Source organism: Miniopterus natalensis, chromosome 1, assembly GCF_054644295.1.
Source record: "Miniopterus natalensis isolate mMinNat1 chromosome 1, mMinNat1.hap1, whole genome shotgun sequence".
Lineage (NCBI taxonomy): Eukaryota > Metazoa > Chordata > Mammalia > Chiroptera > Miniopteridae > Miniopterus > Miniopterus natalensis.
Genome location: NC_142081.1, coordinates 20492342 through 20517383, shown reverse-complemented (window position 1 = coordinate 20517383; position 25042 = coordinate 20492342). Strand labels below are relative to the sequence as shown.

General features: G+C 45.0%; 1 protein-coding gene across 1 annotated transcript; it reads left to right on the top strand.

Moving 5' to 3' along the window:
- The first annotated feature begins 3306 nt into the window (after positions 1-3306).
- On the top strand, positions 3307-22848 carry DLST (dihydrolipoamide S-succinyltransferase). The gene is made up of 15 exons (XM_087819117.1): positions 3307-3379; positions 3959-3992; positions 6378-6426; positions 8931-8986; positions 9131-9205; positions 9678-9733; positions 10529-10640; positions 12185-12328; positions 12698-12774; positions 13649-13746; positions 17032-17162; positions 19686-19759; positions 20046-20129; positions 20533-20700; positions 21649-22848. Exons 1-15 carry the CDS (start codon positions 3317-3319, stop codon positions 21781-21783), a joined length of 1356 nt encoding a protein of 451 aa, XP_087675243.1. The 5' UTR covers positions 3307-3316; the 3' UTR covers positions 21784-22848.
- The last annotated feature ends 2194 nt before the right edge of the window (positions 22849-25042 follow it).

The window sequence follows — 25042 nt, the reverse complement described above, 5'->3', positions numbered from 1 at the left end:
CTTCTGTCCTTCCTAAAGACCCACAGAGCCCCTTTGAAAATCTGGGGACTGAATTACTCAGTGTCTTGCATTGCACTGGCCTCCAGCAGGGAGCTCTTGACTGCTGCTTCCAAATCCCCCAGAGAGGTAAGAGAAAAGAATGCTGTGTGTATTATGTAAGGTGAGCTGCCACTCTGGTGTTTTTCACTAACTGAGCCATTTACCCTTCCTAGAAACAAAATTTTTTTCTTATATAACTTGAAAGCACATGCATCTTTCCTCAATTTAAAAAAAAATAGGCAAAACCGAGTATAGCTTAGGACACGTGCATATTGAAACTACAATGAAAGCATGGAGGTGGTTAATACATAATTCAGTGTAGCAGTGCTTAACTTTGGGAGGGTCAGCAAGGAGGGTCCCACAGGGCTTTTCCATTCCTTAAGTTGGGTGGTGAGTGTGGGTATTACTTTTATTATTTTTCTTTAAACCATACTCATGTATTTATACACCATTCTGAATATATATTTTTACAAAAAATTTTTTTAAAATTCTCTTTTGAACCTGGCCACAACTTATATTCATAAACTCCTGACCCAACAGATGATGCTGTGTCCTGGGAGGCTCTAAATACAGAAGAGTGTGGAAGTCTATTGGGTTACACCTTGGACTCCACAGAAGCTCATATGGAAATCTCAAGAAAATCAATTCAACCTTTATTCTTTGAGAGAGACTTTGCATGCTACTGTGCATATGTGTGTGTGTGGAGTCTACTACTGTAACATCTAAGGTTAACCTGGGCGATCACTGAAATTCTAGGATAAATGCTTTGCCACATGATTCAGGTGTGTGCTTATAAACCTTAGATAAGAATTAAGGTTAGATAATAATTAACCTTAGATAATAATTTCAAAAATTAATTATTTAAAACTAAAAAAATTAAGTAGCCATCTAAAAAATATTAACAGCAACCCCTGTAAGGGATTGTCAAGAGTCCTAATTACAGTTATTGGATTCTTTAGCTGCATCCAGCCATATTGTAAGTGTGGCAGTATTTAGTCATTCCTCTTGTGTTGATTAAGTACCTACAGAACACCAGGCACTATGTTCTGTGCAGAGGATCCAGGAAGATACAGCGATACCTCGGAGATGTTTCGGGTTCAGTTCCAGACCACTGCAATAAAGTGAGTATTGCAATAAAGTGAATTGTAATCTTTTTGCTGATGGAGGATCTTGTCTTCAATTTGTAAAAAATGCAACCTCTGTAAACTACAATAAAGTGAAGGGCAATAAAGTGAGGTTTGCCTGTAGAGAGTCATCTCTTTCCTCCAGCTACTCTGCCCAGTAGCAGAGACAGACAGGTAAACAGGACATTACAAGGCAACGTAATACAGACACAATGTTTTGTAAGCATAGAAAAGTTATCTGTGAACTCTGCCCAAAGGGATTAGGAAGGGATTCAGAAGTTTAGGGTTTAGGGGATGATCAGGAGTCCCTAGGTAAATAAGAGCTGGGAACAACCCACATAAACGCTGGAAGGAGTGAGAAGCACTTTGGGGCTACGCCAGGAGCTGTGGGTAGGACTAACGATCAGCACCTGAGAGAAGGATCCCAGTGTAGGCAGAGGTCAGGTGCCTGGTCAAGCTGAGGAGTTTGGACTTTATCCTGCCAATGGGGAGAAGCAATTGAAAGGCTTTAAGCAGAGGAGTGGCAGGATTAGCTGTGCATTTCAGAAGGATCTTTGACACAGGTGTGAAGGACAGAGAAAGTGAGTGGAGGCCCAGGACAGATTAGGAAACTTTAAAAATAACCCAGATGAGGTGAGGGCTGGGTGGAGAGGGACAAAGACAGGGCCAACGGGGGACATCTGTAACACTGTCAACAATACAGGAAATAATAACCCAGGTGAAGGATGCTGAGGACTCCATCTGGGGCAGCAGCAGGGCCAGGGTGTTCTCCCTGCTGCTCTTTAGGGCTTCTTCCCATCCCCCCAGAGTTCCAGTGGAAGTGCTTTCAGAGTTTGGGTGAGTCAAGGCACCATTAAGGTCCTGAGGACCAGGAAAGATGATTCACCTAAAGAAACCAACAGGACCAGTAACCAAGTAGCTCACTCATTCATTCATTCTCTTAAAAAAAAAAATTTTTTTTTAATCCTCTCTGGAGAGTATTTTCTCCATTGCTTTTCAGAGGCAGTAAAAAGGGTGGGGGAGGGAGAGAGAGAGAAACATCGATGTGAGAGAGACACACCCGTTGGTTGCCTCCTGCACCTGCGGGCCTGGGCTGGATGGAGCCCGCAGCCAGGTGCGTGCCCTTGGCCTGCAGCCAACCCCGCGCCCTCAGTGCGCACGCGCGGGCTCATTCATTCATTCATTCATTCATTCATTCATTCTTAATTCAGCCAGAAGCTTATTAAAAAAAACCCTTCTCTATTAGGAAGGTGAGCGAGGAAACTAAAGAAGAATGGTCTGCCCAAAGCTGGGAGGCCCAAATTCAGCCCGCAAGTATTTATTGTGCACCCAGCCTGTGCCCATCCCTAGGCGCCGGGGGTACAGCATTGAGCAAGACAAGGCCCCTGGTCTCATGGAGTTTATCTTCTAGGGGTAGAGGGACCAACGGACAGCCTCCCCAACGCTCAGGATGCCTGAGGAGCGATTAGCGTGGCTGGAGGGGGTTCGCGGGGCGAGTAGGGGAGATCAGATGCTGCAGAAGCGAGGCTGCTGGTGAAGATCTCGGCAAAGGGCCACGGAGCCCGTCCGCGGTCCTCTGGGGGTTCTGCCTCTGGGTCCCGGGGCCAGGGAGGCAGGGGAGTGACGACTGCTTTTTAAATTACGTGTGAGGAACCCGAGGCTCAGGGAGGCAGTGTCACTGCCCAAGGCCAAACGAGTGTAAGATCAGACAGGCAAGTCGCCAAGGCCCGGCTCCAAAGTCCGCGCCCGCCTCCCGCTCGCCGGGAACGCGGAGGGGCGGGGCGTGGTGCCCGGGTCCCGGCCCGGCAGGGCCGCGAGCGCTGAGCCCGCTCCGCCGGGAGGCCGGCGAGGCGCGGGACCCCGGGGCAGCCTGGTCGCCCGACAGTCGCGGGCACCGCCGGGAGGGCCGGCCCGGGCCCGCAGGCAGCGAGGCGGGCGCCGACCCACCCCACAGCTGCGGGTTCACTCCCGCGGCCGCTGAGCGGAGGCGAGGGCCGCTCGCGCCGCCCGTCGCTCCCCAGCCCGCCAGTGGTTCGTCCCGAACCCCCCTCCCCGCGCGGCGGGTGCCGCGGCCCGTCCCACTTCCGGCCACTACCCGGCCCTATATCCGGTGTCCGCCCGCCCTCGGCTCCGCCGCCACCGCCGCTGCCGCGATGCTGTCCCGATCCCGCTGCGTGTCCCGGGCGTTCAGCCGCTCGCTCTCCGCCTTCCAGAAGGTACGGTCCGGCCGGGCCGGGGCCGCGGCGGGTGAGAAACCCGCCGGTAGATGGACGGGCTGCTTGGGGGCAGAGGCAGGGCGCGCCGGCCAGGCCGGGCACCAAGGGCACCGGGACGCAGAGGCCGCGGGCTGGGGGGCCCAGGGCCGCTGCTGACCTCGGAGCCGTCTTGCGGAGCCCAGCGGCCCCGCGCCTTCCCGAGGCCGCGGGCGCACCGTCCCCTGCGGTGCCGCACCCTCCGCGCCGGGCTGAGGAGCCGTCCAGAGCCGCGCCCGCCCCGACTCGAGGCTCAGAGTTTGGGAGGAGACGCCGCGAGTCCCCCGACGGGATCCGGGGGCCTGTCCCTCCCCTTCTGTTGAAGTCAGTGGGTACTCACTCCCTTTGGGAGTTGAGATGTTTGGCAGGCCCAGCGAGCTGAATGAGACTGGGAGCCGTGGCTGTTGCGTTTACCTTTTGGAGTCACTAGATGCACTTGCCTCCAGCACCTGGATAGCTTTGAGTCTTAATACTTAAGAGAAAAAGCTGTTTCTTCCCTCCTTTCATGTTGGGTGACGTCGATAATGTCTTCTTTCTCAACAGGGGAACTGCCCTCTAGGGAGACGTTCCCTGCCTGGTAAGTTCTGCCCTTGCCGTCACCTAAAATGCTCTCCTCCTGGGCAGAGGAGTATGTGAGGAAATCGGGGTGCCTGTTGTTTCTCCACATAATGTTCAGATAGGAGTGAAACAAATGCTATTTAGTAGCAACATCTATCATTTATTCATTTAGTACATAGATACTACGTTTCTTCTGCATGTCAGGTAGGAGCTAGGCCCTCACTAGGGATACAGCAGTGGAAAATTCTTGCCCTCCTGGAGCTTACAGTCTAGTGGGAAAGACAAAGTGTAAATTGCTAAGCAAATGAACCATCACAAATTTTAGTTAAAAGCTGAGAAGAAAGCAAATGAAGGTGGACAGAAGAGTCCCAAATAGGTGGCATTAAAGCTGTTACCAAAGGCTGTTACAGAAGCCGGCCCAGTGAAGAGCAGGAGAAGGGAAGGGAATAATAGCATGTACAAAGTCTCTGAGGAAGGAAAGAGCTTAGCAGTGCTTGGGAACTGAAAAAAAAAGTGAGTTGGCCAGAGTATTTTGATTAAGGGAGAGAGTGGCATGAGAAAGATGGTATAGAGACTATCGGAAGGGATTTAGATTTTATCTCGATAATTTTTATATGCCTGGAATAAATACTTGTTGAATGAGTTGATGTTATTGTGGGCTTTGTGTGTGCCAAGCAGTGTTCTGAGTGCTTTCTGTGCATTTTTCAATTAATCATTAAGAAAGAGTATAAGAAATATTCTATTTTACAAATGCAGAACCCAAGGCTAACAGAGGTTAAGTGCTTTGACCAAAGTCACTCAGCCAACTGTTGGTCAAGCCAGATCTACCTGACTCCTCAGCCTGCCTCATGTACTCAACAGATCATTTATAGAGCTCTTGCTACTGTGCTAGGTGACAAATACTGATGATCTCTACCCTCAAGGATCTTCTGTGCTAGCTGGAGAAACTCCAAATACACATTTATGCACACATAGGGATGTACTTTTTGGTTACTTTGAAAGAGAAGTGCAGGGTGCAATGAGAGGGTGGGATAATGTAGCCCAGCTTGCAGTGGGAATGTTAGTTAAGGCTTCCTCAATGAAGTAACATTTAAGCCAAGCCTTGAAGAGTACATAGGAGTTATCCAAGAGAACAATATTCCAGGCAAAATGAATTGCTTGTGCAAAGGTTTTCAGGCAGGAAGGGACTTGACTGGTCATAGAAATGGAAGGGAAGCATGTCTTGCTGGAAAGAGCCTTGTATTTGGGCTTTGCATTGTGGCCCAGGGCTTCACCTTGGGCTAGCAACTTAACCTCTGGAAGCACTACTTATATATAAAATGGGAATCATGGCAGATGGTCATTCAACTTCAGGGAGTGGTGAGATACGAAAATCAAAATGAGGTCGTTACGTGAAAGCTTTTTATAAACCCTACAAATGAAACTTGCTATAGGATGAACTCTGAATTGGACTCAGGGTTCTAAAAATCAGCATGGGCTGCTAGCTGTTCTGGCTCAAAGACATGCTATTATACTTGAGATTTGTGCTGCAGAGTCATTGGCTGCTGGACATGGGTGACTTACTTGACTCTGAAACCCTGGGAATGTTTGTGGGGAGGTGGGCGAAAAAGAGAGCTATCTCCCATTTGGTGTCTCCTGAACCCATGGTTCAGAAAGGGTTGCTAATAGATCCAAAAAGTGAACACATTCAGGTGAGGCAGCTGTAGTAATTAGGTATCAGTTGGGAAAGTGCAATGATCTGTAATAAGGATGGTGGGACAGAAAGGAGCTCCTACCTGTCGAGTGTTACCAGAAAAGAAGACCTCAGGAAGAGACAAACTGAAAGGAGGGATAATTATTTGCTCAGTACTAGGACAAGCTGGAGACCTGGGTCCTTAGATAGCCTGGTCTTTGGCTACTAGGGTTTGTTTAGGCAATAAGACTTCCAGCTCAGTCCATTTTAAGTAACCAGGGAAACAAACCCAGACCAAACGTCCCCACTGCTTCTCTGATTAGGCTGTGTGTACTTACAGGATAAGCCATGTGTGTCTTTCTCAAGCTTCAATTGTGTCTGAAGACTTGAGGAGTAGAGACATTTTATTAGGAAAACATACAGGGATGATGAAAATTTATGAATTTTAAGGCAAATAAGATAAAACTACTTCAGGCTATGCCCTTAGAATTCTCCCGTTTCCTCCTCAACCACATAACCACTCAACCCCTCATACCCGTTGTTCTCTGCCATTATGGTTACTTTGGTGGAAAAGTCTGAGAAGCAGGACTCTATGATAAAGACTGTATTGTTGCCTGTAGTTAATCCTACTCTTTCTCAGAGTTAGGGGGTGAATGGACTTCTTTTCCATTCCCAGCAGGTATCTTGTATAAGGTAAGAGTTGTTGGTTAAGAGTTGTTTTGTTTCTTGCAGGGGTCTCCTTATGTCAGGGACCAGGTTACCCTGACAGCAGGAAGATTGTGTAAGTATCACTGGGGAGTACAGTTATGTGGCCATGGGGCACTTAAGATATCACTTCTAAATTTGACCATTTGCTTTCTTCCCTGGTTTCCAGAGCTAGAATTCTAGGGGTTATGTTGAGTCCCTAGACCTAACCTTGATGTTAATTTATGACGTGTGGCGTACCTTGAGCTTCAGCCCTGTGTCAAGTGCTGGACCAGAAGTGTGCCTGTCCTAAGGTGTTTAAATTGTAATGAAAGTGGAGTTGGAACCCTCTTTTTATGGTTAATAGATATAGAAGGGTGCTCCTAAATAGTATTCTGGTCGGATACAAGTACAGCTGAAGGGCTGGAGGTTACATTTATTGTGGAGATTGAGAGCATCCTCTTGATGTAGCATAGTTATTTATTTTACAAACAGTAAAAGCAAAAGACTAGTCTTTTGAGTCCTGGGACTTTGACTAGTTTGGAGGGAATGCTATTATTGCATAATGTGAAGTTTGGAGAAAGGCCACCCATGTGTGTTTCAGATTAACTTCTGCTTATGAATGTTGCTTAATGTTACTTTGCCTTCTGAGTATTTTCAGAGTTTACTAGGTAACTAGAGGCTGCTGTCTAGTTACCTAGTAAACAGCTATCAAACTACTCTCTCTGCAGGGAAAATCTTCAAAATGAGGGGTCAGCAGATTGGCTCCTTCACTGTGCATCACAATGGGATTTTTGTGTGTTGGTTTTCTTTTAAATAAAATTATGTACTTAGTACTAGAAGTATGAATTCCTTTGTTATTTTTGGAGGACAATTTGGCATTCATTAAGTCTTTGAACTGTGTGTACCTTTTGATCTAGCAATTCCATTTCTAGGAATCTATACTGAAGAAGTCCTGGTATACCAAGATTTCTCTCAAATGGCCAGACAATGGGGATTGGTTAAGTTATGCCATGTTAGCATGTTCACACTATGATAAGTGAAAAAAAGCAGGTTATAAAATGATTCCATTTTTTGCTATCTGCTATAATCTCATTGTAAATGGTCTTCTTGTTATTTCTAAATATTCTACAGTGAATGTCTAGTACTTTTATAATTGAAAAAATTATTTAGAGAGATTCAAAATGTGCTCCTCATCAGCAATTTCAATGAAAATTGGAGCAACCACAAATTTCCATGCAATAAATACAACAAATAACTATTTGAAAGTAAATTATTTTTTTAAATCCTAAACTTTGAGGGGTGAGTTTACACATTAGAATAGGCTATCACCCTAATCTAATAACTTTTTTGTGTTGTGTATTTTTTCTTTGAATAAGGTACCCACTTTATTTTAAAAATTGTTTATTGTAAAACTATTTTGGCTTTATGTTTTTATTTAATAGGTTATACATTTACATGGTTCAAAAGTAAAAAGTGTCTATGAGAAGACTTGACCCTTGTCTTCCAGCGCCACCAAGTTCCTCTTCCCAGAGCATCCAGAGCCCCAGGTTCTTGGATGCCCTCGCAGAGTGGTCTCTGCATTTGCACATTGTGCATTGGTTCTTGCCCATGTCATGCACTTATACATGGTTATAAGCTTTACACAGAATACATTCACACTTTCCCCCTTGATTCTACATAAATTTTATTTTTATTTTGACATTATAAAGGTAAAAATACCAAAAGGCAACTTAAATCTGTTTTACTTTCCTATTATAAAGGTGCTTGGTGTAGAATATTTAAATGGTCCTGAAATATAGAAAGTGAAAGTCCCCATCAATCCAAATCACTCTCACCAAATGTGTATGTATGTTACAGATAACCATAAATACCATATATGTCTAGTCTCCCATTCTCTGGAGGTAACCACTGTTAATGCTTTCCTGGATACAAAGTGACAGCATTCTCTGGTTTACATTATTTAAAGTTAGTACCATGTCAAAAAATACCTTGGTTTTTTGAGATTCCTCTTTAATTAGTCCAAAATGGACTAGGAGATACCTTTTAAGTTTTTTGGTTTGTTTGTTTTATGTGTGTGTGTGTCTGTGCATAATAATACCTTATTTTACTATCTCATCTAGCTGCTTTATCTAATCTAAATCTGCAATCCTAGGGACAGAAATCCATTGTATTTGGCACAATGGCATGTGTCCCAAAAGCAAGCATGCAATTTATTTTACTTGGATTTAGTTAAGAAAAAAAACACACCTGATCAAAAAGATAAGTCCTTTTGGTGAGTGTGCAAAGGACTAAGAAGCTTATGTTTTTCTTCAAAGAACCAAATGTAAGTCTGTTTTGTGAGACCTGGCATTTCACTGCAGAATAGAGTCCTGGACTCACACAGTGAGCTTCCTACTTAGGGCACTCAAGTCATCGAGACTCTGCTCTAGACCTGCCAAGTCAGCATCTCTGGGGGTGGGGCCTGGTCAAGTTCCCTCAGGTGACACTGAGGGCACCCTTGGTCAAGAATCACCGATTTAAAGGGAAGGTGATCCATGGTGCCTAAATTGTGAGTAGTTCACTTGCTAAAAGCAGTTTACTTTTATGTTTCTTTTCTAGCATTAACAATAGTAGTGTCTTCAGTGTGCGCTTCTTCAGAACTACAGCTGTGTGCAGTAAGTACCTGCCTTCAGCTCCCTGTCTTCTTGGGAAAGGAGTTTTAATGGGATGAGAACAATTGTCTGAGTTTAATTGAAGAAAAAAATTGAAAAGGAAAAAAACATTGATTATGTGTGATTTTCCTTGTGCTCTCTTCCTAGAGGATGATGTGATTACAGTAAAAACCCCAGCGTTTGCAGAATCTGTCACAGAAGGAGATGTCAGGTGGGAGAAAGGTAAGGTTAATGCCCTCTCACTGAAGTTTAAATACTTCCTAAAAGTCCTCTCCTCAAACCCCCCCCCCCCCCCCACACACACACACTGATAATCAGTGGAATCTGGGGCTCCACTCTTTTTCTTTTCTTTTTAAAAAAATATTTCTTTATTGATTTCAGAGAGAGGAAGGGACAGAGATAGAAACATCAATGATGAGAGAGTCATTGATCGGCTGCCTCCTGCAAACCCCCCACTAGGGATCGGGCCCTCAACTTGGGTGTGTTCCCTGACTGGGAGTCGAACTGTGCGCCATCTCCTGGATCCTAGGTTGATGCTCAGCCTCTGAGCCATGCCCTGCCGGGCTCCACTCTTTTCTTTTACATGTGATGTACTTTCTCCTGGCCCTGTAGTAAAGGAGTCTTATACCGGCTAAAGGGGATTTTGTGGCTAGTGGAGGCCCTCCTGACAGGTAGCCTTTGACTGTCTTTTCAGCTGTTGGAGACACAGTTGCAGAAGATGAAGTGGTTTGTGAGATTGAAACTGACAAGGTAGGCTTGTCCTATATTAGTGCCAATTTTTTTTATGGTCTCTCCTTGGTTTCTTAACCTAATGAAAGAAATAGCACCTTAACTGTTATTTCAAGATAATTTTTAACTGGCTCTAAACATAGTTATAAAAATGTTGGAATAGCTCATTAAGAAGAAAAACTTTAAAGTTTAATTTTAGATTTTTCTAGGTCAGCGATTTTCAACCTTTTCCATCTCATAGCATACACAAACTAAAATTCTGCAGCACACCGAAAAATGTATTATATTTTTGCCGATCTGACAAAAAAATAGGTGTAATTTTGATTTGTTCACACTGGACGGCTATTGTTGTGTTGGCTGTTGTCATTTTTTTATTTGACAATCTAAGGGAAAAGAGGTCAGTGCCCCTGACTAAATAGTCAGGTATTGCATGTTTTAGGAACTCTTGGGGCACACGGGTTGAAAATCGCTGTTCTAGGTGTATGTATTATGTACTTTAGTAATAGTTTTGTAGCTGTGTGTGTGTGTGTGTGTGTGTGTGTGTGCGTGCGTGTGTGCACAATTTGTTGCCAGTTGTTTTTCAAGTATCACCTGGAAACTCATGGACTGAATGTTACTTTAGTATTTCTGAGAAAGGACAGAAAGGGTGAATCCTCACAATAGCACTGGCTTGTCATACTCTTATCCTAAAAGTGTGGCCTTGGTGTTTCTGTATGCACAGTCTTGTATATCTGTGTTGCAACTCTTGTGAGTCATATTTTAGATTCTAATGCTAAGTAAAAATTTGGACTCTCTCCATCTGTCCTTCTTTTCCAGACATCCGTGCAGGTTCCATCACCAGCCAATGGCGTTATTGAAGCTCTCTTGGTACCTGATGGGGGGAAAGTAGAAGGAGGCACTCCTCTTTTCACACTCAGGAAAACTGGCGGTGAGGAGGTCCTCCTAGTTGTCAAGGTCTTCAGTGTCACCCTGGGAATTGGGGCTGAGCATAACATACGAATTCCTTGATACCTCAAAGAATTTGGCATTCCAGCTGCCCTTAGTTGAAGGAATAAGAGGGATGATATTTATATAATATGAGCTTTAAATGTCAAGTTTTAGAAGGAAAGGTTATTAAAATAAACTTCATGATACTCTGTTCTTTCCATGTATGTTTCTTATGCTGGACGTTTTCGTAAAGATATGATAGAAATCAAGAGGATTCTAAAGACGGATATTTTTCCCCCCCTCCCTGGCATCAAAATCACATGGCATCAAAATCACATGGAGGCTTTAAAAATAATACAAATGCCTAGACTCCATGGTGCTGGGATTCTGATATATTAAATCTGGGGTTACAAGATCTTGGTTGTCTGTCATAGTTTTGTGTGTGTGTGTGTATGTGTGTGTGTGTGTGTGTGAATGCTCTCCAAGTGTCTGATACACAGCTAGGGCTGAAAGATACTGTACTAAAGTGAGAAGTGAGAAAAAGCAATGTTTCATGGTATCTGTTATGGAGAATCCAGTGTAGTGTTCTTACATCTGTTTTCATAACATTTATAGGGAGGGTTGGTATTTCTCTTGAGAAGAAATAAGAAGTAAGGAAATGAATTTGTACTGGACCTTACAGTCAGTATTAGAGAATAAAAAAGAACTTTCTATGATCCTCAGTTAAATGCTATAACTACTAAAGCTTATTTCTTTCTCATTAAAATATTTAGCAGAGAGGTGGTAGATTACTTCACTGAGATTGGTCAAGGCAATATAGAAGCCCAGCATGGAAAGAATGTGCAGTGAGAGGCTAGGGAAGATTGATTCTTCAGTTGAAGAAGTCCATCTTCTGATAATTTATTCCTTAAAAAAAGTTCTAATTTAAATATAAAGCCAATTGTAATGTCCAGATGGGTAAAACAAAAATAAACATCTAATTTAACCTTGTTAGTTTATTACTTGACCACATTATTGACTTCTGAGAGTCCAAATCAAATGCTTTGAACTCAAGTCTAAATGAACCCTTGATTATTTAAACTTGTTTTTTAAAAGTTAAGAATATTCTTCCACATGTGATTTTAAGGTACAAGATGAGGTTGTCGGTATTACCATAACTAGAAATATGTTATTTTTATTTATGTGTTTTGAACATCTTAAATTGTCTGGGTTTCCTTTGCTTAGAAGTTTGTTTCCATGGGCTTTAGTGGCTGCTTTGAAAGTACTTGCTGAATTTGATGATCAGTAGATATTTGTGAAATTAGGGAGGCAGCTGAATTCAGTTAATCTGATGTAGGACATCTAGGGGCCCTGGAGAATAGAAGAATGATACCTTATATCACTGTGCGTATCTCATAATACCTTGCATATATAGCAAAAACCCAGTAAGCATTTGTTAATTGATTGGAGTTAGAGCTTTTGCTACTAAATTCTACTTAGTATCAGTGATTTGGTTGATTTCCATTCCAGACAGCATCAATGGCATCTATTTTTCTTGTTTTCCAGCTGCTCCTGCTAAGGCCAAGCCAACCGAAGCCCCTGCTGCCGCAGAACCTGTAGCATCGGCAGCTCCTCCTCCCCCTGCAGCATCCATACCCACTCAGATGCCACCGGTGCCCTCGCCCTCGCAACCTCCTGCCAGCAAACCGGGTAAGCCTCCACCCCCACATGTCTTTATGTGGGAGAAGAACAATCTCATCTGATGTCATGTTTCCTCACAGGGCCAAAGTCTGAGACTAATCATGGCTCTGAACAGGCTCTGTTGGCCACTTTGTAGGAAGAACTGTAGACTTTGTATCAAAACACCTGGGTCTGCATGCCAGCTTTCTGTTTACAGCTGTGTGACTTTTGACTACTTAACTATCCTGAGCAGATTGTTCATTTATGAAGTGGGAATGGTACCAGTATACCTCAGAATATCTTGTCGATTAAATGACAGTACAGTAGGAAAGCACTGGCACATACTCAGCAAATGTTTCTCATTTTCTGATGCAGCTGTACCCCTCTCTTTGTTTTCAGTGTCTGCAGTAAAACCCACTGCTGCTCGTCCAGCAGCTGAGCCAGGAGCTGGTCAAGGTCTGCGTTCAGAACATCGGGTAAGCTTCTGAGGACCCCATGCAGGAAGGGCAGGGGCGTGCTGAGATCAGCGGAGCATGGGAATGGCAATGCCCACCTTGAATGGCTGGTTGCTTATTCTCTTGACCTTGACAGGGAAACTGAGTTTGGAAAGTGACTGGTTCATAGTCACGAACTGTCAAATGATAGGACTAGGACCTGAGTGAACACTTGTCCAGTGGTTTTTCCTAGTATGTTGTGCTACCACTGAATTGTCTTGGGTGAGTAAATTATTTGTAGGGATAGTAGCTTAGTATCGTGGGAGGGGCGGGTGCGCTAACACACTTCAGAGCGGCGGTGAAGTGAGCTCTATTCCTGTACTTCCGGGATACCTGGCTGAGGGCCACACAGTAGCAGTAGCTATCAGGGGCAGACATGAAACCTCAAGGAAGTATGGTCAAGAGTGTGGGTTCCTCTCCCCGAGATTACCTCCTAAAAATACTATAGCCTCAAAAGTGTATTGCCTGTGAGTTTCCATTCCACAAGTAGCTATTCTCATGCAAGTCTTTAACACTAGAAATTGCCCTTTCTATGATGATCCCTGGGCTGACTAGCCCTACACCACACTCTTCCTTTTCATAAATTGGTTTTGCTTTTTAAATCAAACCATTTCCTGGCCTCCATTCTTGGTCAGACTTGAAGCACGCCTAAGCGAGTAGTTTTTGTCTACGTTTCCTTGCTCTGGCTCAGAGGAGCAAGGCCACAGGAAAGAGGAAGCCTGGGGCCCTCATTGTACTTAGATATTAATAGTCCTCACTTCCCACTCCTTGCAAATGGTTACTCCCTTGGACTCAATGGGGAGTGCTTGATCCAAAGAGACCCAGATTGTCAATACTGTCCCATTTTCACTTTCAGGAGAAAATGAACAGGATGCGGCAACGCATTGCTCAGCGCCTGAAGGAGGCCCAGAATACATGTGCGATGCTGACGACTTTCAATGAGATTGATATGAGGTGAGAGCTCTGCTCATCTTACTTCCATACCCCTTTCTGGGAGAACACTTGAACTTGCCCTATCCCCACCTCCTGCTGATTCCAGAACTGCCTTAACAGGGGAGAGGTACTTCCTGATGACTAGTGGAGTTGCCAAGTAGAGATAAGGCATCCAGGCCAATGAGGCCTATGCCGAGGCCTACCCATTGGTATGGAGAACTACTTGACAGTGCCCAGAGCAGGGCACCCACCTGCTTCTTTCTCATGGTGACTGCTCCTTGTGCGTATTCCTAAGTGACTCAGAATTGTGTGTGTGAAAAGGCACAGGCTTGTATTATCTTTCATCTTTCTCAGCTTTGACTGTGAAATGGAAAACAAGTTGTGTGTTTAAGGGAAAACTCCGAATATTAACTAAAGGGACTAAATCAGTCCCTTGAGTCCTCGAATAAAGTTGTTTCAACATAGTTGCGTCATGTTAATGAGATGCCGCAGGAACTTAACTCTTGTTTATATTAATTAGCCTGTGGTAAAATTGATTTCTTTATACATTTTGCTTAAAGTCACAGAACCTAGCAATGTTAACGCCAAACGATGTTAAGTGAGGACTTACTGTATACCCATTTCTGTAGTAAGCTAATTGTTGACTCACCTATTTTCTTAAAGATTTTGGTGTTTACAAGTACCAGCACTGTAGGGAAGAGAAGTAGTTAAATTTAACATTTTTTGAGCACTTACTGTGTATACAATATGATATGTATTTAAGAAGGATACAAAGGTGAGTGAAAAGAGCCCCTGTCCTTCTAGAGCTTACTGTTTAGTGTGGATAAACACAAAGTAAAATCTAGAAAAGTATCAGAAGGGTGCAGAGAGTGTGAAGTGGAAAAGAGAATGACATCATTTGTTTTTGAGGTCGGGGCAGAGGTAGGGAGGGTAGGTCAGAAAGGCTTCATAGGAAAGAGAACAACTAGCATTTTTGACACAAGTAACGTGGAGAAAGGTCGATCCAAACAATGGTAGAACACCTTGTTGACAGGTCATGAGTGTGCACGTGTTTCCGTGTCCTAATGTTGCTGACCAGTCACGAGATAACTCGTGTCTGCACTTGTTAATTTAAGTAATTTTAAACACCTTGCTGACCAGTCACAACAGAAAAGTAGCCAGCCACACGGGCGAGTTCTGGCTCGAAATAGCTGGTCAGCAAGTTAACAATGTCAACTTAACACAGACAGGAAAATACAAGACACATTTGAGAAACATACTGTGAGGAACCTGTGCAGGAAGGAATGAGGTAACAGGTAGGAGCTGATGTTCATCTAGTGGTAAGTCATCAAGTCTTCAGGCCATTTTTGTTTCTTCTGGTCCTAAGTATTTAGTCTGCTTATCTGCTTTTCATTAGAGAAATTTGTTTTTCTTTGGAAGGGATCTGAAAAGCATAGAGGAGGGAATGGTTTTGGACTATGTGCTGTGGCATTGTTCACCGAGGAGGGCTCTGTGGCCTATTTCACTAGATGTCATTCATTCTGTTGTGAAACTTCCTAAAAAGATTGGATGTTATTCAAGCCAGAGATTTCTCTCCTGTCCATAGAATGTAGGGAAGAACCTTGACTAATGAATCACAAGGTCTGCAGCTTAGGTTTCAATGCATTAGGGCCAAATTGTGCACAAATTGAATTGGACTTTGAAATTCTACCCAATTTCTTAAGACAAAACATGTAAATATTTGTGGCCTTGAAAGATTCAGTTGGCTCAACAGCTTTGATTGGAAGGTAGGAGTAATAGTTGGATCTCCTTTTAGCAGCTAATCGAGGTGTCACTTAACGATGGCCTGGGGTCTCGCTGCAGTCAGTAATTTGGTTTAGATCGAGTGCCCTTTGGGTCTTGTGCTGATCAGCTAACCCATAAAGGGCCTTTCTGAGAAACCTTCTCGTCTCCCTGTTGTCCCAGCCTCTGCCTCCAAGGACAGAGCTTTGAAATAGAAACTACTTAATGACCAGACAATAGCATTGGGGCAGGTTTGAGAGCAGAGATGTTGATCACTTCTCTGTCCCTCTTCTGCAGCTCTTGTGTCTTGGGAACCAGTAATGTCTTTAGGGTGGTAATCCTAGCACTAAATAAGGTTAGACTCAGGAAAACAAACATTTAAACTCAATCAATCCCCCTAGGAAAACTTCCTTTTTAAAAAAACAAGAGGTCTGAAAGGGGGTGTTAAAGTTCTATCATCTTATCTTTCATGTTGATGTCGAATTAGACCATTATAGGGAGAAAGGGAGAACTGAGCACTTGCGCCTGAGATACAGTTAAATTCAATTTCCATCACAGAACTGTATTCCGATAAATACTGAGGTTTCTTCAGCAAAATGATAGGAAAGCCATTTCCCACTGACTGTGGTAGGTATGTGGTGTGTATGTAGAAACAACTCGTGAAGGAACAAAGGCTGCTCTTGTTGCAGAGACTTCTCAGAAGGACTGCTGCTCGTACTTGAAAAGCTTAGCTTCACACACAGCCACTTTTCTAAATACCAAGGAAACCACACCCATTAAACTGATTTTAAGGGCAAGAGCTGTGTCTTTATTATCTTTTTATCTTGGTGCCCAGCATTGACCCTCACCTGTAGCGGGGCACCTGTTTGAAGGAGCAAGCGGATGGAGCTGCTAACTCTGGGGAGATGAAGAATGAATCTATTGACTTTCCCATCAGCCTAAAAGAGCACTGGGTTATACCCTTCTGTGTACGCCTGCTTTTGCTCGCATGGAGCCCATATGCCTGTGCAGTTTTGGGGGGTGTTTTTTCCCCCACTAATTAGGAGATAGGCTTGTCACAAGGAAGTCATAATCAGGTTTGGTGGTTTTTTTGAAAATAATTTTAATAAGAAAAATAATATTGCTTAATCTGTGGACTTTATGCTGAAAAAAAATTTTTTTTTTCTTTTTCCCTCAGGGTAGATAGCTCACGATTTTAGTGTAGCTAGAAACGTTCTCATCCGGGCGGGGATGTTGGTGTGCTCTGGGGTCTCTTTTTCACATTATCTGTCACTGAAATCTGTGGCTTCTGGAATATCAGGGAGCCTGTATAGGGCTCAGCCCACCTTAAAGATAGATTGGACTTGATTCCTTTGTGTCCAGGTTTTTGGTAAAGGAGTGAGGAAGGTTACTGTGCTGGCCTCTAGTGGACTATTTCAAACCTTGAACTTGACGGTGCAGTGAGGGGAATCTTACCCAGTGGTATATGCAGAGTTAGAAGCCAGCATGAAAGTCAGAATCAAGGCTTCGTTTATAGTCAGTTTGTTTTGTAATGTGTTTTTGCAGTAACATCCAAGAGATGAGGGCCCGGCACAAAGATGCTTTTCTGAAGAAACATAACCTCAAACTGGGCTTTATGTCGGCGTTTGTGAAGGCCTCAGCCTTTGCTTTGCAGGAACAACCTGTTGTAAATGCAGGTGAGTTTGTGGTGGCCAGTGTCACAGAGATCCTGGTGGGTATGTGTATAACACAGACCTGCTCCCACACACAGACACAAAGATGGGGGTCAGCAGACCAAGACTTTTAATTTCATACCTGTGAAAACACAAGTGTCTTTGCCAGGGATTTCTTGATTCACCTTTCTGAAATAGTATCATTACTTTGTCCCCACTAAATGGGCAGAATGATTTTTCTGCCCAGCGCGTAGCTTGGAAGTTCTCAGCTCAGCATTCTAGGCTTCTCATGTCAGGGTGGAAGCTCATGTTCTGACACTCACCTTCCCAAAGGCTCTGTTATCTTGGGGCCTGACTTCCACACTTGGCATAAGCTCCAGGGTGACCTTTGATTTCTGATTGATGGGCCTCATTGGGAGATTTAGTGCTCATTTTCCTTCCGTTTTATTCACCTATGTCATTGAAATGTTGACCTAACGAGCAGTTCTCTTTCCTGTGGAAACACTTCTCTGTTTGAGAGACTTTCTGTTCCCTGCAAGATTGGAGAGGGGACATTGACACTTTTGCAACCTCCCTCAGCAGTGCCAGGGTCCCTAACGATCTAGAAATAGAGGCCTGAGTCCCTTCCATCAAGTGATATGCCCTACGTAGGTAGAAAGCTGTCTGTTTGGCCCATGTATGTACCTTGTCGTTTCTTCTATTCTTTCATGCTTCCTGGTTGGCACTCTAGCCTTTCTGCCTGCCAGTACACCTAGGCATTTCTGAGTTCTTGTGGCTGCTTTGTCACTTTACATGCTTACCCTGGGTATCTTTTTTTTTTAAAAAAAATATATTTTTATTGATTTCAGAGAGTACAAGGGAAAGGGAGAGAGAGATAGAAACATCAATGATGAGAGAGTCATTAATCAGCCGACTCCTGCATGCCCCCTACTGGGGATCGAGCTTCAACCCCGGGCATGTGCCCTGACTGGGAATCAAACCGAGATCTTCTGGGTCATAGACCGATGCTCAACCGCTGAGCCACACCAGTCGGGCTTTCCCTGGGTGTCTTGATCTAACAATACAACACATACTTTCTATGGAAAAGATTCCCAAACTTGTATTTTTTCATGAGCACTAGACCTAAATTTTCAGCTGCTATTTGCTATCTCAAGGTGTACTATTAAAGCCACACTACCCTGCTTCCTCCTGAGCCTCCTAGAAAGAGCCTTCCTTTTTTGAGAAGAACCTGCTGACCTTTTGTTGAGAGTGGACAGCAGATGGGCAGTGCTTCCCCATGCCCCTTTGCTAACTTGCTTTTTTTGGGAGAACTCTTTTTTTTTTTTTTTAAGAAAATGTTTCTATTGATTTTAGAGGAAGGGAGAGAGAGAATCGAACTGTGATTTCCTGGTGCATGGGTCCATGCCCAACCGCTGAGCCATGTTGGCAGAGCTGGGAGCACTTTTTTTTATATATATGTATGTATAAGAGAACATATATTTTGTTAATCACAGAGGTGGAAGAAATAATTCCCAGAAGAAATGGGCTTAGGAAACAAGTTAGGTTAAGGAAGGGCATTTGGAGCTTGGGACTGAGGAAGCTAATGGTAACATGCTGGGGGTGGGGGGGAAGAGGAAGGAAAAGGGAAAGCATGGGCATTCTCCTGGGAGGGAGAGCACCAGGTCCTTCACCCTAATGGTTTTATCTTAGGGAGGTCCCAGGGAAAGATCTTATAATATTCAGTAGCTTTCTAGGTGTGGCCTTTCAGGTGTGGTCTCCACTGATGGATTGCTTGTGGCCAGGTGGGGGGGTGGGGAGGGGGAACAGACGGACAAGCAGCATCATTCAGTGCAGCTGGTCCTGAGGTCGGCTGTGGCTGGTTTTGCTGCTCTTCTGGGCCTGGAGCTGGAATACAGCTGAGGCCTAGATGTTACCTCTAGGGAGGAAAGGGCAGGGGTGTAAACCGCATGACCAGCCATCTACTAGAAGAGGGAAGGCCACCCTGGAGGTCCCACCCTATAATTGTCCTTTGTCTTGCATCCAGGGCTTTCCATCCTGGTGACCTTCTGTACCTGGTCCATTGTCCTTGCTCTGTTCCTGTCTGCCTAACTGCCTATCAAATTCCCCCTCAAGGATCTTGGTTCTGAATTCTTTCAGAGAAAAGGGGTGCAGGGTTGCTTCTATAACAACTTCCAGCTGAAAGGGGATGACGTTTTTGTTCAGAGCCATGGGAGCACTTTTTAAACCTAGCCATTCTCAGCTAAGGGAGGGCTTGTTCACCAAAACTTAATGCATACCTCTCGTATGTGAGCCAGTGTATTGAGCCCTTCTGAGGGCTGCCAAAGAAATGGGTGCTCCTGTGCTCAGGGTCTCAGGATATTATTTGGGAGATGTTACAATTGGTTAGCATGGAAGTGAGAGGAGTTTGTCATGTGTAATGTGCTTTTCATGCTGGTTGGTCAGCCCACACTTTAACCAAGCACTAGATTTTTACCCTATTAATGCAAATATTACCTCATCAGCCTAGGCCTCGGGAGTTGTGTGTAATATGTGTTTTCTGTCTTGTAGTGATTGATGATGCAACCAAAGAGGTGGTATATAGGGATTACATTGACATCAGCGTTGCGGTGGCCACCCCACGGGTATGTTGGGGCGGGAGGTGGGGGCTCTGGTCTTAGATTCTCACCTTGTGTGAAGGAGACAGCTGGGCACAGATCATGCCTGTGATCCGTTGCTTTCGCAAAAGAGTGACCTGTTTTTGACCATACCACATTTTTAATGTCAAGCCTAAATATTTTAAACTCTATTAATCACATTGAGTCATTAAGATATTCTGGGAACGGGAGACCATTGACTTGAATCAAGGGAGTTATAACTGTGAAGGTTTCTATTACTTTGCAACTGAAAACAGCTTTTCACTTTCATCAGGGTCTGGTGGTTCCCGTCATCAGGAACGTGGAAACTATGAATTATGCAGATATTGAGCGAACCATCAGTGAACTGGGCGAGAAGGTAAAGCAGAACTCAGTATGTGTATCAGCTGCTGGGCAGGTCGGGGAAGAGAGCCCAGGGAAGGCAAGGCTTACCAGTGAGCAGTGCTCAGGAAGCAGGAGCCTCACTTTGTTACGTTAGGAGTACATAACCTCTCACCCACAAGAGCGAAGTGCAGATATCTGGCAATTTAGCATGCTCTTGTGACTGAAGGTCTTATCAAATGAGACCTGCCAGAAGAGAGAAGGGCCTAACTAAAGGCATTGTACCTGTCCTTTGGTGAACACTAGTCACAGGCATCTCAGCTGAACAACTTTCATGTTGAAACTTGCAATGTGATCTCAGATATGAGCCTTCTGTACTTCCTTTAGGTGAAGGAACCTCTCACATGACCTTACATTTCAATTATGAAATCTGTTTTTAGGCCCGAAAGAATGAACTTGCCATTGAAGATATGGATGGTGGTACTTTCACCATTAGCAATGGAGGTGTTTTCGGCTCCCTCTTTGGAACACCTATTATCAACCCCCCTCAGTCTGCCATCCTGGGCATGCACGCCATCTTTGATAGGCCAGTGGCCGTGGGAGGCAAGGTAAGGAACCATCACTGTTAATATCCTAGGCGCAGGTGATACGAGGGAAATCTAACTAATTGCTAATTATAAAAGATTCACTATAATTTCAGGCATAAGTTTCATCCCTTAGTTTCTAATTAATAGCTAAGGCATTGATTCTCAAGTTGTGGTGTGTGGATCAGCATTGTCTGGGAACTTAATAGAAATGTAAATTCTTGGGCCCTCTTTTGGACCTGTTGAAGTAGAACCTAAAGATGATTCTGACACACAGTCAAGTTTGAGGGTGATTGAGCTGGGAAGGCTTGCGCCTTCATCCCGGACAGTCGCCCGCTTCATTCTCTAGATGCTGTAGGGAGTGGGGATACAGTGGGAGACCTGGTCCTTGCTGCAGAACAGTCTATGAGCTTCCAAGTGTAGGATAAGGCCTAGAGGTTCTCTGGGAGTTCAGAGAATGAAGTCATAGGGGGTGGAGCTGACCCTGGAAGACATGTCAGTAGGAAAATGTTCTCTGGGACTGTGTTTTGAACTTTTTTGGTTCACTCACTCCTTTGTGAATCTGAAATCATAGATCTTCTCCCCTGAAAATGCTCACATACTCAACTTTGCATATCCTGGGTTTAGATTTTTTTTAAAAAAAATTATAACCCTAAAGAAGTAACTATAGCAGCCAGAACTAAAGGGGAAACTTCCTGTAGAAAACAGATGAATAAAGGGCAGAGTATATTTAAAAAGGCAGTTGTGAGGAGACTCCTGTTTTCTTGGATAAGCTTTATTTCGGAGTTGGGGGAAAAGTGGGGCTTTACCCTAAGAATAAGGCTTGGTCTTTGAAAATACTGTATCTAGAAGCAACACCAATGGGAAAGGAACTGGGAACTTTCCTATGGGCTGTGCTTTTCTCATCTCCCCACTTCAGTGGGGCTTTTTCTGCTCTTCTGCAGACAAATCTGTAAACCTTTCTCTCTCTAGGTGGAGGTACGGCCTATGATGTTCGTGGCACTGACCTATGATCACCGGCTAATCGACGGCAGAGAGGCGGTGACTTTCCTCCGCAAAATCAAGGCAGCGGTAGAGGATCCCAGAATCCTCCTACTGGACCTTTAGGAGGAAGTCACACCCCAACCCATTGACCATGCAGGAACTGAAAACCAGTCTTCTCCCTGCCCCCACGTGGGTCCCAGATTAGCCTGGTGACAGACAGGCACATGCTGTTGGCCTCAAGCAAGGAAGCCAGGGCACTATGTAACCAGCAGTCACAGGTCTTGGTGTTCCTACCAGGCTCTCCCCCTCTCTGCTCCCTCTCTCAACACTCAAATATCTTATTTCCTTAGGCTTGAGGGAGACAGGGAGAGAGAGAGCCTTAATGGATGCTCATTACTATTCCTGCCTTTCTTCCATTAGCCCTCTGCCAAGATAATGTTGCTTCTCCCCTGTGCCAGTATGCTATAGGGAAACCACTGGGGACCATGTGATTAAGTTTCAATCTTTCAAAAGTGTATTCTCCAGAGCTGCCTGGGAGGGTGCTGTGCCTCCCCAGCTCAGAGCAGCCTCTGCCATGCTGTGCACATTCTCACTTGATTCCACCTGTGTGGAGGTATTGACCACAGGCCAAGAGGTGCTGCTTTGCTTCTTAAATGCACCTTCATTCTCAGCTGTCATTGACTTCAAGATGCCTCTTCTACCTCTTCCAGGAAGCACAGGCCAGGGGATCTGGGTAGGAGGGGTGTTGGCAGTGTTGAGGGGAGAGGGCAGATTCCCGTTGAGGTCATAAGTTGTAAACAAGGGAACAGAACCCAGGCCTGCCCTCCGTCTCCCTGTCATAACCTCACACCAGGAAGACCCATTTTGGCACCATCACACACAACTGCAGTTGTGCCAGCCTTTCCAGGTTGTTAGGGACATTCTAGCACATCGTTTCTCATCTAGAGCCGATTCTAGCACATCGTGGCCGTGGAGGGTGGACTGGAGCCTGGTAGAGACGGGGTGAGGGGGCTTCCTGTGGACTGGCTCAGATTGACCTGAGCTTTTAAATTCCATTGGTATAAGCACGTGGACTGAAGAGGCAGTTCTGTTCATTCCTGTTTCGTGGCCCTTGGGAAGGGGGGCTGTAGCTCTTCCTCTTCAGAGCACAGGCCTCGAATGGACTGTGGTGGAAACGAGCCCCAAGGTGCAAGGGGGGATGAGCCCTGTTGCCTCTGAGGTACTGCCGGTGGGTCGGCACATCCAATGGAATTCCTTGGAACGTGGTTAAAGGCACACATCTTGTCCTGAAAGCTACCAGGCCTCATTGCTTTGAATTCCACTGCATTCAGGCCTGAGGCTGCTGACACTTGACACCGGGAGCCATTTAAGTGCCCGTTAGTATCTTCCATCTTGAGCGAGCGAAGAAGCGAGGCCTGGGGATGGGGGGGAAGGGATGGGAGCCAATACTGAGTGCCTGCAGCATCTGCTATGTCTTCACTATTCAGAACTCGTAACTGAAATATTTAAAGAAACTGATTTTAAATGCAAATTAAAGGGCAAATGTTCTCAAACAGGGTTCCTGCTGCTTCTGTGTTCCTTTCAGTTACTCTGGTTGTATAAGTCTCCAGCACTGATGGTTGTTTGTATTGAAAGCCACATAATGTCCCTTTGGTTACCCTGTGATACGCCAAACTTTTGAAGTTAACACTGCACTGATTTGACAGAAAATGGAACTCTGGCTGTCTGCCAGCCAGGAAAGTGCCCAGGCCTCTTTCCAGTGCACCCCTTGAGCCTGGCAAGCCGTGCTCTGGAGGAGAGACTGGTCCCCGCTTTTGTGAAGCCCCTGCAAACAGCGACACATTATTTCTGGGATGGATTGGGGAGGGGACTTTTAAAAAATTTCACATTTTGGACTTGATTGCCATGTGTACCAAGATGTTCAAGGTCAGTAAGAACCAATGAGGATAGGTTACCTCCTGGGAGTAGTGGTGTGTGAGGGAGAGTGGACAGTTGGGAGCTAACCTAGACTGACTTCAGGTTACAGGCATGATGGCTTCCAGGCCTAAATACAGCCTGGTCTTTCCACATAGTCCGTACCTGCTGATCTTGCTTACAGAGAACGATGCCATCTCTGTATGAAGGTCTGTCACAGAAGCAAGTGGCTCCCAGAAGGCAGAATTAGTAGAAAAAAAAATTGGATTTAATGAAAGGAATTTTAGAATTTTCTGTTAGATCCAGGACATGGTGCCAGAAGCTTTCATTTCTCTAGTAAACTTACAAGGGAGGTATCCCTATTTTATCAAAAGGAGGTAGACTAAGCCCCCTAAGGGCTAGTGGCCACAGTATGCAAAACTCAGAGCAGAGCACCATGCCATATGTACAGTGCTTATTGCATAGATGAGGCCCAGAAGCAACTCAGACTTGATGCAGCAGTGGTTGGAGGTGGTCTGGCCTGGCTTAGGGAGCGTAGCAAAAGGAACTCAGACTTGTGAACAGGCTCCACTTGGCTCCAACCAGGTCTTGTCTTTAACCTCTGAATAGGAGTCTGTCTCAAGGGGTCATTGAGGTTTAAACTACCCCCCTAGGCATCACGACCCTTTTCCAAGACTTGTTTTCTTTTTATTTCTCTCAAATCGGTACATGCCAGCACGTCCCCTTGGGCTCAGAGCTGCTCTGCAGGGCACCAGCTGGCACATGGGTCCACCATCAGCCCTGCTTCCTACTTCCTGGTGGACTCCAAGCTCACTGTTGACTCTCATGGAGCTTCTCTGGAGAAGCCTTCCAATCGCCCCCTCCTGACAGGGTGGTGCTCATTGCATTAAGGAGGCCAGAACACCACAGGCAACATCAGGCTTTATTGGGGGTACGGGTTATGGGCAAGCCCCAGAAAAACCAGGACCATACCAGGCTGTGCTGCCCCTTGTCCTCTCTGCCCAGAGTCACTCCATCCTCAGCACAGTCCCTACCCTCGAGTTAGAGCTGGACCTTCATGGTCAGACTGGAGATTAGTGTCAGAGGCGCCACCTGGTGGTGATGCAGACACACTGGCGGCAAGGAGTTAGGGGCAGAGGTCTGGTGGAAGTTTTAGTTGCCACACCCCAGTGACAGGATGAGTCCTGAGAAGAAAAAGACTACCCCCAAACCTGAGGAGGGGATTGCATTTGGGGGTAACCACTTACCCCAGCTCTTCAGACACCAGAAACATCTTGCTTCTGGCTAAAAGCTTGTGCAATCATTGTGTGTGGTGATGCATTTCAAAAGGGGATGAAGTCACAGTAGGCAATGAATTGAGTGGACCCTCAAGGCTAAAATGCAAAATGGTAAACAGGATGAATGCCCGAGAGGGGAATCCTAATGGGTTCAACTTGTCTTAGCAGCTTCAGCCTGGAGGCTGAATTGT

Excerpts from the sequence above, each read along its gene's own strand:
- DLST (XM_087819117.1), top strand. The coding sequence starts at position 3,317 with ATGCTGTCCCGATCCCGCTGCGTGTCCCGGGCGTTCAGCCGCTCGCTC. Across the intron at positions 3,993-6,377 it reads AGGGAGACGTTCCCTGCCTG|GGGTCTCCTTATGTCAGGGA; the intron begins GTAAGTTCTGCC and ends TGTTTCTTGCAG. Across the intron at positions 8,987-9,130 it reads CAGAACTACAGCTGTGTGCA|AGGATGATGTGATTACAGTA; the intron begins GTAAGTACCTGC and ends CTCTCTTCCTAG.